This window comes from Pseudophryne corroboree, chromosome 4 (genome assembly GCF_028390025.1).
Source record: "Pseudophryne corroboree isolate aPseCor3 chromosome 4, aPseCor3.hap2, whole genome shotgun sequence".
NCBI lineage: Eukaryota > Metazoa > Chordata > Amphibia > Anura > Myobatrachidae > Pseudophryne > Pseudophryne corroboree.
Genome location: NC_086447.1, coordinates 921,429,477 through 921,447,405, shown reverse-complemented (window position 1 = coordinate 921,447,405; position 17,929 = coordinate 921,429,477). Strand labels below are relative to the sequence as shown.

General features: G+C 48.7%; 1 protein-coding gene across 1 annotated transcript in view; it reads left to right on the top strand.

Moving 5' to 3' along the window:
• The first annotated feature begins 851 nt into the window (after positions 1-851).
• LOC134910694 (calpain-2 catalytic subunit-like) overlaps positions 852-17,929 on the top strand; it is a 65,939-nt gene continuing 48,861 nt past the window's right edge. The window contains exons 1-2 of the mRNA XM_063919017.1: positions 852-1,255; positions 17,294-17,363. Of these exons, the coding sequence (XP_063775087.1) occupies positions 1,019-1,255; positions 17,294-17,363 (307 nt within the window). The 5' untranslated portion in view covers positions 852-1,018. The remainder of the gene's footprint in view (positions 1,256-17,293; positions 17,364-17,929) is intronic.

Below are 17,929 nucleotides of genomic sequence, written 5' to 3'. Positions count from 1 at the left end.
CTGAGATTGACACCAGCACACAGAGTAAGAGCAGTGGTACTGTGCATACATCACATATACTGAGATTGACACCAGCACACAGAGTAAGAGCAGTGGTACTGTGCATACATCACATATACTGAGAATGACACCAGCACACAGAGTAAGAGCAGTGGTACTGTGCATACATCACATATACTGAGATTGACACCAGCACACAGAGTAAGAGCAGTGGTACTGTGCATACATCACATATACTGAGAATGGCCCCCAGCACACAGGGTAAGAGCAGTGGTACTGTGCATACATCACATATACTGAGATTGACACCAGCACACAGGGTAAGAGCAGTGGTACTGTGCATACATCACATATACTGAGAATGGCCCCCAGCACACAGGGTAAGAGCAGTGGTACTGTGCATACATCACATATACTGAGAATGACACCCAGCACACAGAGTAAGAGCAGTGGTACTGTGCAGACATCACATATGCATACTTGCCTACCTGACCCTCTCCATGAGGGAGAAAATGCTCTGTTCCTGGACTTTCCTGGTAATGTATGATTGCCATCACCTGTGATGAGCTAGGTAATTGATAAGAAAGGTGTTTCACCACAGGTGAGGGCAATCATACATTACCAGGAAAGTCCAGGAACAGAGCGTTTTCTCCCTCATGGAGAGGGTCAGGTAGGCAAGTAGGTAAAACTCTGTCAGAGTTTTATATATGCTTTAAAAAATGACTGTATCCCGAGCATTAGAAACATGGATATCATATGTGTGAGGGCAGCCGCAGGGAGTGCACTGTCACCTGGGAGGAATGTCCCATCTCCCTGCCATGCTGCAGGCCTGTGGGGTGGGCAGGGTGAGGGCGCTGCCTGCAGATGGGGCACACCCTGCGGGAGGGGCCGGTACCCAGCAGCAGCAGCAGCCTGATACATTGTATCACTGGGATTACAGACCACACAGAGCCGCCGCCTGATACATTGTATCACACAGAGCCGGCGCTGTACCCGCATCATCCCCCCCGGCTGCGGCATGATCGGAGCGTCTGCCAGGCTGGCCCGTGACCGGGCTCTGGCCTCCGGCTATGGCACCAATGAGAAGGCTCTGAAGTACCTCAACCAGGACTATGAGGCACTGAGAGCGGAGTGCCTCCAAGCCGGGACCCTGTTCAAGGACGTCTCATTCCCGGCCATACACTCCTCGCTGGGGTTCGACGAGCTGGGGCAGAACTCCTCCAAAGCCCAGGGGGTGGTGTGGAAGAGACCGACGGTAAGTCACTGTGTGTGTGTGTGTGTGTGTGTGTGTGTGTGTGTGTGTGTGTGTGTGTGTGTGTGTGTCTATCAGTGCCTCTCTCCAGTGAGTGTATGTCTCTATCAGTGCCTCTCTCCAGTGAGTGTATGTCTCTATCAGTGCCTCTCTCCAGTGAGTGTGTGTCTCTATCAGTGCCTCTCTCCAGTGAGTGTGTGTCTCTATCAGTGCCTCTCTCCAGTGAGTGTATGTCTCTATCAGTGCCTCTCTCCAGTGAGTGTATGTCTCTATCAGTGCCTCTCTCCAGTGAGTGTATGTCTCTATCAGTGCCTCTCTCCAGTGAGTGTATGTCCCTATCAGTGCCTCTCTCCAGTGAGTGTATGTCCCTATCAGTGTCTCCATTGAGTGTATGTCCCTATCAGTGTCTCCATTGAGTGTATGTCCCTATCAGTGTCTCCATTGAGTGTATGTCTCTATCAGTGCCTCTCTCCAGTGAGTGTATGTCTCTATCAGTGCCTCTCTCCAGTGAGTGTATGTCCCTATCAGTGCCTCTCTCCAGTGAGTGTATGTCCCTATCAGTGTCTCCATTGAGTGTATGTCCCTATCAGTGTCTCCATTGAGTGTATGTCCCTATCAGTGTCTCCATTGAGTGTATGTCTCTATCAGTGCCTCTCTCCAGTGAGTGTATGTCTCTATCAGTGCCTCTCTCCAGTGAGTGTATGTCTCTATCAGTGCCTCTCTCCAGTGAGTGTATGTCTCTATCAGTGCCTCTCTCCAGTGAGTGTATGTCTCTATCAGTGCCTCTCTCCAGTGAGTGTATGTCTCTATCAGTGCCTCTCTCCAGTGAGTGTATGTCTCTATCAGTGCCTCTCTCCAGTGAGTGTGTGTCTCTATCAGTGCCTCTCTCCAGTGAGTGTGTGTCTCTATCAGTGCCTCTCTCCAGTGAGTGTATGTCTCTATCAGTGCCTCTCTCCAGTGAGTGTATGTCTCTATCAGTGCCTCTCTCCAGTGAGTGTATGTCCCTATCAGTGCCTCTCTCCATTGAGTGTATGTCCCTATCAGTGTCTCCATTGAGTGTATGTCCCTATCAGTGTCTCCATTGAGTGTATGTCCCTATCAGTGCCTCTCTCCAGTGAGTGTATGTCTCTATCAGTGCCTCTCTCCAGTGAGTGTATGTCTCTATCAGTGCCTCTCTCCAGTGAGTGTATGTCTCTATCAGTGCCTCTCTCCAGTGAGTGTATGTCTCTATCAGTGCCTCTCTCCAGTGAGTGTATGTCCCTATCAGTGTCTCCAGTGAGTGTATGTCCCTATCAGTGTCTCCATTGAGTGTATGTCTCTATCAGTGCCTCTCTCCAGTGAGTGTATGTCTCTATCAGTGCCTCTCTCCAGTGAGTGTATGTCTCTATCAGTGCCTCTCTCCAGTGAGTGTATGTCTCTATCAGTGCCTCTCTCCAGTGAGTGTATGTCTCTATCAGTGCCTCTCTCCAGTGAGTGTATGCCCCTATCAGTGCCTCTCTCCAGTGAGTGTATGTCCCTATCAGTGTCTCCATTGAGTGTATGTCCCTATCAGTGTCTCCATTGAGTGTATGCCCCTATCAGTGCCTCTCTCCAGTGAGTGTATGTCCCTATCAGTGTCTCCATTGAGTGTATGTCCCTATCAGTGTCTCCATTGAGTGTATGTCCCTATCAGTGTCTCCATTGAGTGTATGTCCCTATCAGTGTCTCCATTGAGTGTATGTCTCTATCAGTGCCTCTCTCCAGTGAGTGTATGTCTCTATCAGTGCCTCTCTCCAGTGAGTGTATGCCCCTATCAGTGCCTCTCTCCAGTGAGTGTATGTCCCTATCAGTGTCTCCATTGAGTGTATGTCCCTATCAGTGTCTCCATTGAGTGTATGTCTCTATCAGTGCCTCTCTCCAGTGAGTGTATGTCTCTATCAGTGCCTCTCTCCAGTGAGTGTATGTCCCTATCAGTGCCTCTCTCCATTGAGTGTATGTCCCTATCAGTGTCTCCATTGAGTGTATGTCCCTATCAGTGCCTCTCTCCAGTGAGTGTATGTCTCTATCAGTGCCTCTCTCCAGTGAGTGTATGTCTCTATCAGTGCCTCTCTCCAGTGAGTGTATGTCTCTATCAGTGCCTCTCTCCAGTGAGTGTATGTCTCTATCAGTGCCTCTCTCCAGTGAGTGTATGTCTCTATCAGTGCCTCTCTCCAGTGAGTGTATGTCCCTATCAGTGCCTCTCTCCAGTGAGTGTATGTCCCTATCAGTGTCTCCAGTGAGTGTATGTCCCTATCAGTGTCTCCATTGAGTGTATGTCCCTATCAGTGCCTCTCTCCAGTGAGTGTATGTCCCTATCAGTGTCTCCAGTGAGTGTATGTCCCTATCAGTGTCTCCATTGAGTGTATGTCTCTATCAGTGCCTCTCTCCAGTGAGTGTATGTCTCTATCAGTGCCTCTCTCCAGTGAGTGTATGTCTCTATCAGTGCCTCTCTCCAGTGAGTGTATGTCTCTATCAGTGCCTCTCTCCAGTGAGTGTATGTCCCTATCAGTGCCTCTCTCCAGTGAGTGTATGTCCCTATCAGTGCCTCTCTCCAGTGAGTGTATGTCCCTATCAGTGTCTCCATTGAGTGTATGTCCCTATCAGTGTCTCCATTGAGTGTATGTCCCTATCAGTGCCTCTCTCCAGTGAGTGTATGTCTCTATCAGTGCCTCTCTCCAGTGAGTGTATGTCTCTATCAGTGCCTCTCTCCAGTGAGTGTATGTCCCTATCAGTGTCTCCAGTGAGTGTATGTCCCTATCAGTGTCTCCATTGAGTGTATGTCCCTATCAGTGCCTCTCTCCAGTGAGTGTATGTCCCTATCAGTGTCTCCAGTGAGTGTATGTCCCTATCAGTGTCTCCATTGAGTGTATGTCCCTATCAGTGCCTCTCTCCAGTGAGTGTATGTCCCTATCAGTGTCTCCAGTGAGTGTATGTCCCTATCAGTGTCTCCATTGAGTGTATGTCTCTATCAGTGCCTCTCTCCAGTGAGTGTATGTCTCTATCAGTGCCTCTCTCCAGTGAGTGTATGTCTCTATCAGTGCCTCTCTCCAGTGAGTGTATGTCTCTATCAGTGCCTCTCTCCAGTGAGTGTATGTCTCTATCAGTGCCTCTCTCCAGTGAGTGTATGTCTCTATCAGTGCCTCTCTCCAGTGAGTGTATGTCTCTATCAGTGCCTCTCTCCAGTGAGTGTATGTCTCTATCAGTGCCTCTCTCCAGTGAGTGTATGTCTCTATCAGTGCCTCTCTCCAGTGAGTGTATGTCTCTATCAGTGCCTCTCTCCAGTGAGTGTATGTCTCTATCAGTGCCTCTCTCCAGTGAGTGTATGTCTCTATCAGTGCCTCTCTCCAGTGAGTGTATGTCTCTATCAGTGCCTCTCTCCAGTGAGTGTATGTCTCTATCAGTGCCTCTCTCCAGTGAGTGTATGTCTCTATCAGTGCCTCTCTCCAGTGAGTGTATGTCTCTATCAGTGCCTCTCTCCAGTGAGTGTATGTCTCTATCAGTGCCTCTCTCCAGTGAGTGTATGTCTCTATCAGTGCCTCTCTCCAGTGAGTGTATGTCTCTATCAGTGCCTCTCTCCAGTGAGTGTATGTCTCTATCAGTGCCTCTCTCCAGTGAGTGTATGTCTCTATCAGTGCCTCTCTCCAGTGAGTGTATGTCTCTATCAGTGCCTCTCTCCAGTGAGTGTATGTCTCTATCAGTGCCTCTCTCCAGTGAGTGTATGTCTCTATCAGTGCCTCTCTCCAGTGAGTGTATGTCTCTATCAGTGCCTCTCTCCAGTGAGTGTATGTCTCTATCAGTGCCTCTCTCCAGTGAGTGTATGTCTCTATCAGTGCCTCTCTCCAGTGAGTGTATGTCTCTATCAGTGCCTCTCTCCAGTGAGTGTATGTCTCTATCAGTGCCTCTCTCCAGTGAGTGTATGTCTCTATCAGTGCCTCTCTCCAGTGAGTGTATGTCTCTATCAGTGCCTCTCTCTCTCTCTCTCTCTCTCTCTCTCTCTCTCTCTCTCTCTCTCTCTCTCTCTGCATTTGCAACTGTTGTGGAACTGCAAGTCACAGCCTGATGTGTCAAAGGAATTGCTGATACTTGTAGTTCCACAACAGCTGGGCCTGTCTCTCTCCCCACTAGGGTTCTGTAACAGTTCTGCATGATGTGGCCATATACATACAGATCACTTTATTATTTATGTTCCTATGTAACGTTATGTTAGAACTGACTGATCCCAGGAAGGGAGGCCCAGCCCCATGCAGGGAATGAGGGGGTTATAGTGGCTGCATCATTATATCTGACACGCACGTGTCCTACACTGAGCGCAGAGACTGTTCTGCAGAACTGACACATCAGGGGTAATAATGACAGGTGTGCACCTCTCCCTCCTATGCTGCAGAACTGGCACATCAGGGGTAATAATGACAGCTGTGCACCTCTCCCTCTCTCCCTCCTATGCTGCAGAACTGGCACATCAGGGGTAATAATGACAGCTGTGCACCTCTCCCTCCTTTGCTGCAGAACTGACACATCAGGGGTAATAATGACAGCTGTGCACCTCTCCCTCCTATGCTGCAGAACTGACACATCAGGGGTAATAATGACAGCTGTGCACCTCTCCCTCCTATGCTGCAGAACTGACACATCAGGGGTAATAATGACAGCTGTGCACCTCTCCCTCCTATGCTGCAGAACTGACACATCAGTGGTAATAATGACAGCTGTGCACCTCTCCCTCCTATGCTGCAGAACTAACACATCAGGGGTAATAATGACAGCTGTGCACCTCTCCCTCTCTCCCTCCTATGCTGCAGAACTGACACATCAGGGGTAATAATGACAGCTGTGCACCTCTCCCTCCTATGCTGCAGAACTGACACATCAGTGGTAATAATGACAGCTGTGCACCTCTCCCTCCTATGCTGCAGAACTAACACATCAGGGGTAATAATGACAGCTGTGCACCTCTCCCTCTCTCCCTCCTATGCTGCAGAACTGACACATCAGGGGTAATAATGACAGCTGTGCACCTCTCCCTCCTATGCTGCAGAACTGACACATCAGGGGTAATAATAATGACAGCTGTGCACCTCTCCCTCTCTCCCTCCTATGCTGCAGAACTGACACATCAGGGGTAATAATGACAGCTGTGCACCTCTCCCTCTCTCCCTCCTATGCTGCAGAACTGACACATCAGGGGTAATAATGACAGCTGTGCACCTCTCCCTCCTATGCTGCAGAACTGACACATCAGGGGTAATAATGACAGCTGTGCACCTCTCCCTCCTATGCTGCAGAACTGACACATCAGGGGTAATAATGACCGCTGTGCACCTCTCCCTCCTATGCTGCAGAACTGACACATCAGGGGTAATAATGACAGCTGTGCACCTCTCCCTCCTATGCTGCAGAACTGACACATCAGGGGTAATAATGACAGCTGTGCACCTCTCCCTCCTATGCTGCAGAACTGACACATCAGTGGTAATAATGACAGCTGTGCACCTCTCCCTCCTATGCTGCAGAACTGACACATCAGGGGTAATAATGACAGCTGTGCACCTCTCCCTCCTATGCTGCAGAACTAACACATCAGGGGTAATAATGACAGCTGTGCACCTCTCCCTCCCTCCTATGCTGCAGAACTGACACATCAGGGGTAATAATTGCAGCTGTGCACCTCTCCCTCTCTCCCTCCTATGCTGCAGAACTGACACATCAGGGGTAATAATTGCAGCTGTGCACCTCTCCCTCTCTCCCTCCTATGCTGCACAACTGACACATCAGGGGTAATAATTGCAGCTGTGCACCTCTCCCTCCTATGCTGCAGAACTGACACATCAGGGGTAATATTTGCAGCTGTGCACCTCTCCCTCTCTCTCTCTCCTATGCTGCAGATATGCATTTAATGCCCCGCAGACTCTCTCTCCCTCTGTTGCTGCACTTTGTAAATTGCTCTGGCCTGGGCACCTGAAAGCCATTAGTAAATGAAGTTACAACCAGACCACAGTAATGTGAAATAATATATTACACCATAGCTGCACAATCATTTAGAATATGGATCTATATCGCTGGCCACTCTGCAACATCAGCGACCTGCACAAATAAACCAATTATAGCAATTAAATCAGAGTCCAAGCAATTACCCTTTCTTTCTTTTTTCTTCCTTAATTAAGTGAATCATGTTGCATAATTAGCCGTCAGTTGCTTGCTCTGTAGAGTCACATGTATCATGCTGCAACTACAATAACTAAAGAAGAGTTTTAGAAATTAAGTAGTAATTACTACAATGAGGTACTTTCCTGAGTATTAGGGTTAATGGCTCCTTACAGAAAAAGTTGTTAAAGCTGTGGCCCTAGCTATCCCTGGTGACTAGGACTATAATGGGTAATTACAGTATAGTTACTATGGTGATATAATGATGTGTAACTAGCAGAGAGTCAGTGTGTGTGTGTGAGATATATATATATATATATATATATATATATATATATATATATATATATATATATATATATATATATATATATATATATATATATGTATATGTGTGTGTGAGACACCTGGATTAACATAAGACGCGTAGGTGGGACAAACAGCCGTTCTTAACATAATTTTTTTTAGCTTAACATAGTAACTAAGGTTGAAAAAAGACAATTGTCCATCGAGTTCAACCTATTTGTGGTCTCCTATGTAGTCTAATTATAGGACTAGTTATTTTTATGTTAGGACTAGTTATATTAACTATAATGCATGCCTACGCACCATAACCCTGAATATCTTTATCCAATAGGAATTTATCTAACCCATTCTTAAAGGTGATGACTGAGTCCGCTGTTACTACTCCCTCAGGCAGGGAATTCCAAATACGTATTGTCCTTACTGTGAAAAAGCCTTTACGCCGTATTGTGCGGAATCTCCTCTCCTCTAACCTAAGCGAGTGACCACGTGTCCTCTGTGCTGATCTTATAGAAAACAGGTCCCTCCCGAGCTTTGCGTGTTGACCCCTTATATATTTGTAGATGTTGATCATGTCCCCTCTTAGTCTCCTCTTTTCCAATGTAAACATGCCTAGCCTTGCAAGCCTTTCCTCGTATTCCAGCGTCTCCATGCCCTTGATTAGTTTGGTCGCCCGCCTCTGAACCTTTTCTAGCTCCAGGATATCCTTTTTGTAATATGGTGCCCAAAATTGCACACAGTATTCAAGATGAGGCCTCACTAGTGATTTATATAATGGGAGTATAATACTCTCGTCCCTTGTTCTGTACCAGGTTACTTAGTTTCCCGATTATGGGCTTGATTCAGATTGGTACGTAACCCGATGGTTTCAGCACAAGTCCGATGTTAGCGGAACTGCGCATGGGCAGAATGGGTCCTGCGTGATCACTCGCAGTCACCCTCAGCTGCAGCATGACATGGGGCGACATTTGTGGGACTGGGACCGATTTACAAAACAGGAGCGTGTGGAGCTCAGGGTCTGCATCATCGGAGGGGTTCTGGCGGAAAGTCTGAGTAAGATTCAGCTTATGCAGACTGACCGAGGGCTGCAACCATCATGACCGATGATCGCGATGGTGATACGAAGACGCAGCACTTGGATCGCAGATGCCGACGGTAGGCGTCTATTTCCTACAGACCCCTCCTGCAGCGTTAGAATATTTGTGGTGCGGCGGCTAAGCAGTACCAACCCCATCAGAATCAGATCCTGGCGGTATTGGCATACGTGTATGAGGGGATGGTACCGGTATCCCGACGTATGGGACGCCGGCAATCAGAATACCGACGGCGGCATCCCAACGCTCAGGATCTGACGCCTAAGCATCCAGATTCTAAAACTGATGATTGGGGAGATTCATAACTTTGGAGAGAGATAAAGTACCAGCCAAACATCTCCTAACTGCCGTGTTCCAGGCTGTGTTTGAAAAATGACATGAGCTGATTGCAGTGGCATCATAACGGGGGGATGCGGGTCACACCCGGGTGTCACCCACTGAGGGGTGACCCCGAAATGCCAGCTCCAGCTTAGTGATAGGAGCCTGGTGCTGCAGTGTAGCATTACATGCAGCACCTGGCTCCTGTCACCTTGTAGCAGGCGGCACTGCAGTAGTATCATTCCCCGGGGGAGCTCTCATCTCCCGTACCCCTGGAATGCAGAAAATGGGGGTTTGGGGCGTGAGGCCACGCCCTCTGTTAAGCACATCCCTCCAGCGAGGCCACACCCCATGTGGACACCCACATTGGGTGTCATAAGTGGCAGTGACGCCCCTGGCTGATTGGCTGGTACTTTATCTCTCTCCACTTTATCTTTCTCTAAGGTTTGCTCCATCTGCCCCATAGTGTTTTCCCCCCTTACAGTCAGTCGGTTCCGGGCGTCTCTGGAATCCACTAGACACCGTAATTCAGAGATTTGAAGTTGTAGAATAAATCAATCTCTGATCCGGACAAGAAACCCCCTTTCTATGCACCCAATCCGAGTAACCCCGCCCACATTGATGCAAACCACTCCCCTTTCCAAAAGTGTTTGTGATGAGTCAAGAAAGGAGGTATCCCTCCAACACGTCACCTCGTGGCTCTGCTGCGTATTATCAATTTAGGGACAGATTTATCAAACCTTCTCCGTGTGGAGAATGAAGAAGAGAAACGCGTCGCTAGTGGATCATCCTTAGCACAGATGTACAGGTCTCCTGGGATCCTGCGCTGAAGCTGGAGAGTGCGCAAGGAAGTAAAAGGCACCTGACGTCACTCCATGGCTCCAGCCACCGTGTCATTTTATCATTGATTTGCTAAGATTTATCAAAGCTTGGAGAGAGAGATAAAGTACCAACCAATCAGTATGTAACGGCCATTTTTTTTAAACACAGCCTGTAACATGGCAGAAGCTGACTGATACTTTATCTCTCTCCAAACTCTGATACTTCTCCTCTTCAGTCTCTACCCATGCAGAACCCATGGGGACATCCGAGGCTGGGGTGGGAGTGCAGTCTGTTGGGTTTATTTGGGATAATGACTGAGAGACCCAGTCTTACAGCCATAACCATCCGCCTTGTGACGTCATCACCATAAACGCCAGAGGACAGGACCTGAGGGCCGTGCAGAAGTGCAGCGTCAGCGGTGGTGCATTAGGAGCAGTACATTAGCCGGGGAGATTGCTGTATTGGCCGCGGCTTAAGTACCTATTTATAAATCGTCAATGTTCTTAGCGAAACAATCATTGTCCTCCCATAATCCTGCTGGGAATGTGCAGTTTGTAAACCGGATTTGCAGCATAAAAGAAAAACTGCGGAAAGGCCTGGAGTGTTTTCTGGCATGCGCTCGTCTGTACGCAGAGGCTGCATGCAGAGAGTCTGGCACCGGCAGCCGCAGTGCACGTGTGCGACCCTTTACCTTGCGACCGCATCCAGGTGATTGAGAGTGAAGGCCGTCGGGAGGAAGGGGGGAGCGTCGACGCAGCATTTTGTAGGAAATGGTCCGGAAAACGCGGGCATTTTCATGAATGTTTTCAGGACAGCTGCGCAGCTGCTCCGAGAGAAAAAATCCAGACCTTACATCGATGCCTTCACAATGAAATAGCGGGTGCATCGCAGGTGGCGCCACACACATGCTGGGCGGTCTTGCTCTGTGCTGGGCGGCCCCCGGCGTGTGAGGAGATGGACGCAGCTCTGGCTACGGGAAGCAAGATCCTGGTCCAGCTCTGAATAAGTCAGTGTCCATGAGAAGCCGGCCCATCAATTCACGCAGGTCAGCGGACGTCACTTGGGTTGAGGTAAATTATGGCTCAACAGACAAAATGGCTGATTCTAGGGAAACTCTATAAATTCAGTGACTCGGAACTTTCCATCAAAATTGTATTAAAATGCAGAATACCGCGACAGGTAAAGGTGAATCCGTGGTGACACTTTCTTGCAGCAGACAAGGCCAGGATTTATCAAGCCTTGGAGAGTGATAATAGCACGGTAATAAAGTACCAACCAATCAGCTCCTAGCTGCCACGTGACAGGCTGTGTTTGAAAAATGACATGTAGGAGCTGATTGGTTGGTACTTTATCACCGTGCACTTTATCACTCGCCAAGGCTTGATAAATCTGGGCCACGGTCTGCTACGTCTGACTAAACCAATATTTGCATGCTCTAGATGGGTTATAATGCTTTAGCTCAGGGGTGGCCAATCAGTCAGCGACAAAGAGCCAAGAAAAATCTTTGGGCATACCAAAGAGCCGACATCATGTGCACGCCAAAGGCACGTGTTGCAAAAATGGGGCGTGGTCTTGTGCCCGCTAGGCCACGCCTGTTATAAAATACATTGAAAAAGCCAGATCCAGAATAAAATACATAGAAAGGGACAAATCCACATAAAATACATTAAAAAAGCCAGAGCCAAATAAAATACATTTAAAAGCAAGATTAACATAATACCCTTCAGTTCCTCCATGTGTCACTCCAGGCCCCCATGCCACTGTAGTAGCCCTTCACGTGTCCAGTAGCCCCTGCTCCAAACCTGAGGTGGTCCATGCTGAGGTAGCTGTAGTCCCCCTTTGCTTGCCAGTGGGTTCTCACCTAGTATCCGGCTCCCTCAGTCCACTTAGTGACGCTGGCACTGCGTGCCTGGCTGGAGCACAGTGGTTTCTGGATCTTTTGCGGTCACCTGACCTCAAGTGTCAGGAGCCGCATCTGAATTACGAAAGAGCCGCATGCGGCTCAAGAGCCACTGGTTGGCCACCGCTGCTTTAGCTGATAAGTCTGTAATTCCCCTTATACCACGGGATCCTCACAGCAATTGCTCAAAAAGAGCAAAACTATTCCCAGTGGGGGCAGTTACTGGGGGGAATTGTGGAGCAGAGTGAGGTAAGTGCTCGTCCTTGGTGCGATTCCCTGCTCTGCAATACTCTGAGGAGGAAAGCACCCTGATTCCTGTCAGATGATCCCTACGGTAAAGGCTGTGACAGGATCCGTGCAGTTATAGCAGATGGTCCAAAACTGCATCAAATCTGTGTTCATGGTGGTCATTCCGAGTTGTTCACTCGCTAGCAGTTTTTAGCAGCCGTGCAAACGCTATGCCGCCTCCCACTGGGAGTGTATTTTAGCTTAGCAGAAGTGCGAACGGTTGTATCGCCCAGCGGCTAAAAAGTTTTTTTGTGCAGTTTTAGAGTAGCTCAAAACCTACTCGGCGCTTGCGATCACTTCAGACTGTTCAGTTCCTGTTTTGATGTCACAAGCACGCTCTGCGTTCGCCCAGCCACGCCTGTGTTTTCCCTGGCACGCCAGCGTTTTTCCAAACACTCTCTGAAAACGGTCAGTTGACACCCAGAAACGTCCACTTCATGTCAATCACTCTGCGGCCAGCAGTGCGACTGAAATGTGTCGCTAGACCCTGTGTGAAACGACATAGTTCGTTGTGCCCGTACGATGCGCGTGCGCATTGCGCCACAAACTCATGCGCAGAACTACCGTTTTTTAGCCTGATCACTGTGCTGCTAACAGATGCAGCTAGCGATCAACTCGGAATGACCCCCATGGTCCGTTTCTGTCATAGCTACCATTGGTCACTGTTTTGGAAACTGTCCATGTTGCATCCTTATTCCGGTATCCAGTCTCTAGGTCGACCACACTTAAGTCAACAGTCATTAGGTCAACCATTATTGGTCGACATGCATTAGGTCAATAGGGTTTCTAGGTCGACATGTTCTAGTTCGACGTGACAAAAGGTCAACATGAGTTTTTCACAATTTGTTAAATTGTTTTAACTTTTTCATACTTTACGATCCACGTGGACTACAATTGGTAACGGTCAGGGCCGGATTAACAATGGGGCTGATGGAGCTGCAGCTCCAGGCCCACCTTCTAAAATAGGCCCACTGCATCGCAGATCTCCGTGCTTCAGTAGACAGGAAATACAATTTCCTGCTACTGCAGCCTCCTAGGCAGGCCCCACCTCGTGCGCCCTCCGCCCTTAACACCCGAGACCCCCCTCCTGCAGCCGCGCTGGCGAATTTAACAGCGCCACTGACCGATAAAGTGAGGCTTTCTCAGCCTTCCCTGCATGACACAGCGTGTCTCAGTGGCGCCTCCTCCGCGGCGGGTGAGGTCACAGCATGTGACATTAGAAGGTGACGCCCCGCCACTTCCGCACCCGGACTCCCGTCCACATTCAAGAATCAATAGCCCAGGCCAATAAAAGCAGTGTAGCAGCACTGCCGCCAATATCCCCTAGCTGTAGCTCCGTGAAGGTTGCAGTAGAACGTCTGACATCCTCCATACTGAGGTGAGATATCAGACATCATGTAACATACTGAGGCAATGGTAATTGCAGATACATATAGATATCTATATATATATATAGATATGTATATCTATCTATAAAATATGCTGTGTATATATATTTAAGACAAACTATAGGATATATAAAATATACATATACTGTATATGTAAGTGTGTGTGTGTGCATTGGTCAAAGTGGGGCGGTATACAGCGTTATGGTATACCGCCACTTCCACTGACCCGGAAATGCGGACCTGAAAGTGCAGCAGGAGGCGAGGGAAGTGGCCATCCTGCTGCATATTGTGGAGTCCCTGCGTGGCGGCCGGCGGCTGTGTAGAGCACTGTATTAGCTCACAGCCGCTCACTGCCAGCCGCTCGCCACCAGCCGTCCGCCGCCAGCCACCCGCCGCCTCCAGCAGCCCACCGCTCACCGCTGCCAGCCACCAGCAACAAATGAGGTAATGTTCCCCTGCTGTCACTCTCTCTCCCTGTCGTCACTCTCTCTCCCTGTCGTCACTCTCTCTCCCTGTCGTCACTCTCTCTCCCTGTCGTCACTCTCTCTCCCTGTCGTCTCTCCCTGTCGTCTCTCCCTGTCGTCACTCTCTCTCCCTGTCGTCACTGTCATCACTCTCTCCCTGTCGTCTCTCACTGTTGTCTCTCCCTGTCGTCACTCTCTCTCCCTGTCGTCACTCTCTCTCCCTGTCGTCACTCTCGTCTCTCCCTGTCGTCACTGTCGTCTCTCCCTGTCGTCACTGTCGTCTCTCCCTGTCGTCACTGTCGTCTCTCCCTGTCGTCACTGTCGTCTCTCCCTGTCGTCACTGTCGTCTCTCCCTGTCGTCACTGTCGTCTCTCCCTGTCGTCACTGTCGTCTCTCCCTGTCGTCACTGTCGTCTCTCCCTGTAGTCACTGTCGTCTCTCCCTGTCGTCACTCTCTCTCCCTGTCGTCACTCTCTCTCCCTGTCGTCACTGTCGTCACTCTCTCTCCCTGTCGTCACTCTCTCTCCCTGTCGTCACTCTCTCTCCCTGTCGTCACTCTCTCTCCCTGTCGTCACTCTCTCTCCCTGTCGTCACTCTCTCTCCCTGTCGTCACTCTCTCTCCCTGTCGTCACTCTCTCTCCCTGTCGTCACTCTCTCTCCCTGTCGTCACTCTCTCTCCCTGTCGTCACTGTCATCACTCTCTCTCCCTGTCGTCACTCTCTCTACCTGTCGTCACTGTCGTCACTCTCTCTCCCTGTCGTCACTCTCTCTCCCTGTCGTCACTCTCTCTCCCTGTCGTCACTCTCTCTCCCTGTCGTCACTCTCTCTCCCTGTCGTCACTCTCTCTCCCTGTCGTCACTCTCTCTCTCCCTGTCGTCACTCTCTCTCTCCCTGTCGTCACTCTGGCTGTCCCTGCTGTCACAATTTCGGATCATTCAGTGTGCTACAATGTGAATTTCGGCTCATTCGGTGTGCTACAATGTGAGTTTCGGCTCATTCGGTGTGCTACAATGTGAGTTTCGGCTCATTCGGTGTGCTACAATGTGAGTTTCGGCTCATTCGGTGTGCTACAATGTGAGTTTCGGCTCATTCGGTGTGCTACAATGTGAGTTTCGGCTCATTCGGTGTGCTACAATGTGAGTTTCGGCTCATTCGGTGTGCTACAATGTGAGTTTCGGCTCATTCGGTGTGCTACAATGTGAGTTTCGGCTCATTCGGTGTGCTACAATGTGAGTTTCGGCTCATTCGGTGTGCTACAATGTGAGTTTCGGCTCATTCGGTGTGCTACAATGTGAATTTCGGCTCATTCGGTGTGCTACAATGTGAATTTCGGCTCATTCGGTGTGCTATAATGTGAATTTCGGCTTATTCAGTGTGCTACAATGTAAATTTCGGCTCATTCAGTGTGCTATAAGGTGAAAGGGGCACCAGTACTAGATAGTATAAGGGGTTCTACTACACTGGACACGCCCCCTTTTGGGTGACCACGCCCTTTTCTGGAGCGTGCCTTTGGCGTGCGCATAATTACTTCCTTGATTTTTGCATACCCCCACTTCAAAATTTCCACTTCTACCACTGTGTGTGTGTGTATATGTATATGTGTGTGTGTGTAAATATATATATATATTTTTTAGTAATAAGGCAAACTGTACATTGTAAAGGTTCAGTAAGATTCGCCGATGGACAGGATGCTGGCTGTCAGTATACAGACAGCGGCATCCCGTCCATCAGAATCCCAACAGCCCCCCATTAAGCTCCCTAACCCACCTCGGTGCCTAACCCTAATCCTCCCTTCCCCACTGCCTAACCCTAAACTCCCCTGCTAAATGCCTAACCCTAACCCTCCCTGCCCGGTAACTAACCATAGCCTAATCATCCCTAAACCCTAACCCTAATCACTCTTCTGATGGGTAAACCTAATCCCCTCCTTCACCACGCGCGCACCGAGACGCAATTGCGCCCCACTGAATAAAGGATTGGGATTCCAGGTGTCGTTATTTAGATGCCGGGATTCCGAGTCCTGGCTGGATTTCAACGACTGTGTTCCTGGTGCGGACGGGATTCCGACATCAGTATTTCAAGCACCAGGATCCCGTCCGTCAGTATCCTGACTGCATCTAATTTTTTATAATATATATATATATTGAGTAAATCTGTATAGTTAGTCCATAAATTGATGGTAGGTGGCTAGTTAAGCCCCCGATGGTGCTAGCCACACCCCATGGCACAGACCACACCCCCATATCAGTAGTCACACCCCCACCATGCTGATCACACCCATTGTGGCGGTGCAAAATAGGCCCTTTATAAATTTCAGCTCCAGGCCCATCATGACCTTAATCTGGTACTGGTAACGGTAACCTTGCCCGGAGTGTGGCGAGCAAAGCGGTGCACTAATTGGGGTTCCCTGTCACTCTACGAAGAAAACGACACAATTTTTTTTTAAAAACCTCATGTCGACCTTTTGTCATTTCGACCTTAATCACGTCGATCTAAGCTTGTGTCAACCTATTTTGGATGTTGACTTAGGTTGACCACTATTGGTCGACATTAAGTGTGGTTGACCCTATGAACCACGCCCCCTTATTCCAATGAACGCAGTCATTATTATTATTATTTAATATTTAGCTTTCATAATGCCGACATATTACACAGTGCTGTACAATGAATGTGGGGGCATTACACGGAGACATTCCGCTGTCGCTGTACGGACGCACCCTGTTGCTTTTACTGTGCGGAGCGACTGGGTCTTAGATTGAATAGGTGCAGATTCCACACTAGATATTGATGTGGGATTAATGGACATTTTTTGTCCCCTACACCCAGTCATTCCGGGGATTATAATGACCAATGACCTGTCCTTAGGTTGTGCCTATAGGGAAACTCCCAGCTCCTAGAGAAGCTGATGGTGAAGGATGGCCTCCTATAATTAAATAAACCCATGTGACCTGAAGGTTGTTCATCCCATAGAATCCACCCCATACATGATCACTGTAGGTCCTGAATAAGACATGAACCCTGTTCCAACTTGTCCTGTTAGTTTGGATCCATCAGGAGTTTAAAGTATCCCAAAATAATTATTGTGATTGGGTGAAAAATGTGAGACCATCCTGGGAAGCGCTGCACGCGGCAGCCCCCTTAGGTCAGGTTCTACAGAGGTCCAACAGAGAACATTCATTGTGACTGGAGACCAGATCTGTTCCGTTCCTTCTTGTTCTGTAACTTCCGGTTAGAATTTCTGGTTAGTGGGGGCTCGTCGTGTCCACAGTTTCCTTCCAGAACATAACAGAGTTTCTTGCGTTTCAGGATCTGTGTTCCAACCCTCAGTTCATCAGTGGAGGAGCAACTCGGACTGATATTTGTCAAGGAGCACTAGGTAAGAGGACTAAGCTCCCTGCAGGTACACCGGGAGCATCATTCATTATATAATATTACTGTCATCTTTTGTTGATATGGTGCCTCAAGGGTTCTGTAGCGTCATACAGAGCATACAGCAATGTTACTTAAGTACATTTGACCATTGCAGACAATTACAAGTATATAAAATAACATAGCTACGTAGTAGAGAGATCCCTGCTCCCCAGAGCTTCTGTTATAGACTGTCTGTATTGTCTTAATATTCAGGTCACTCTTCAGTGTAGAGAATCATTTAAATGCATTTAATTACACGGCATCAGGTTCTCGTGCAGTTTGTAATCACCCCGAACCTATCCGACAGAAATGTGGCCGGATCTGGACGTTTGCATCTCCAATATGCTCATTGACTCTTCTTGTTACAATATCTATGATGTATCATGTATACGATGGCACAGTAAGTTATAATACAGTAATTATCACACCTAAGCCTGGGAAGATAGGAGTTACCCTCCTGGAATTGTGTTGCTTCTGTAGCTGCGAACTGCGCATTGACGTTGCTACTTCTTTGCAAGTTTAGGGGCCTAT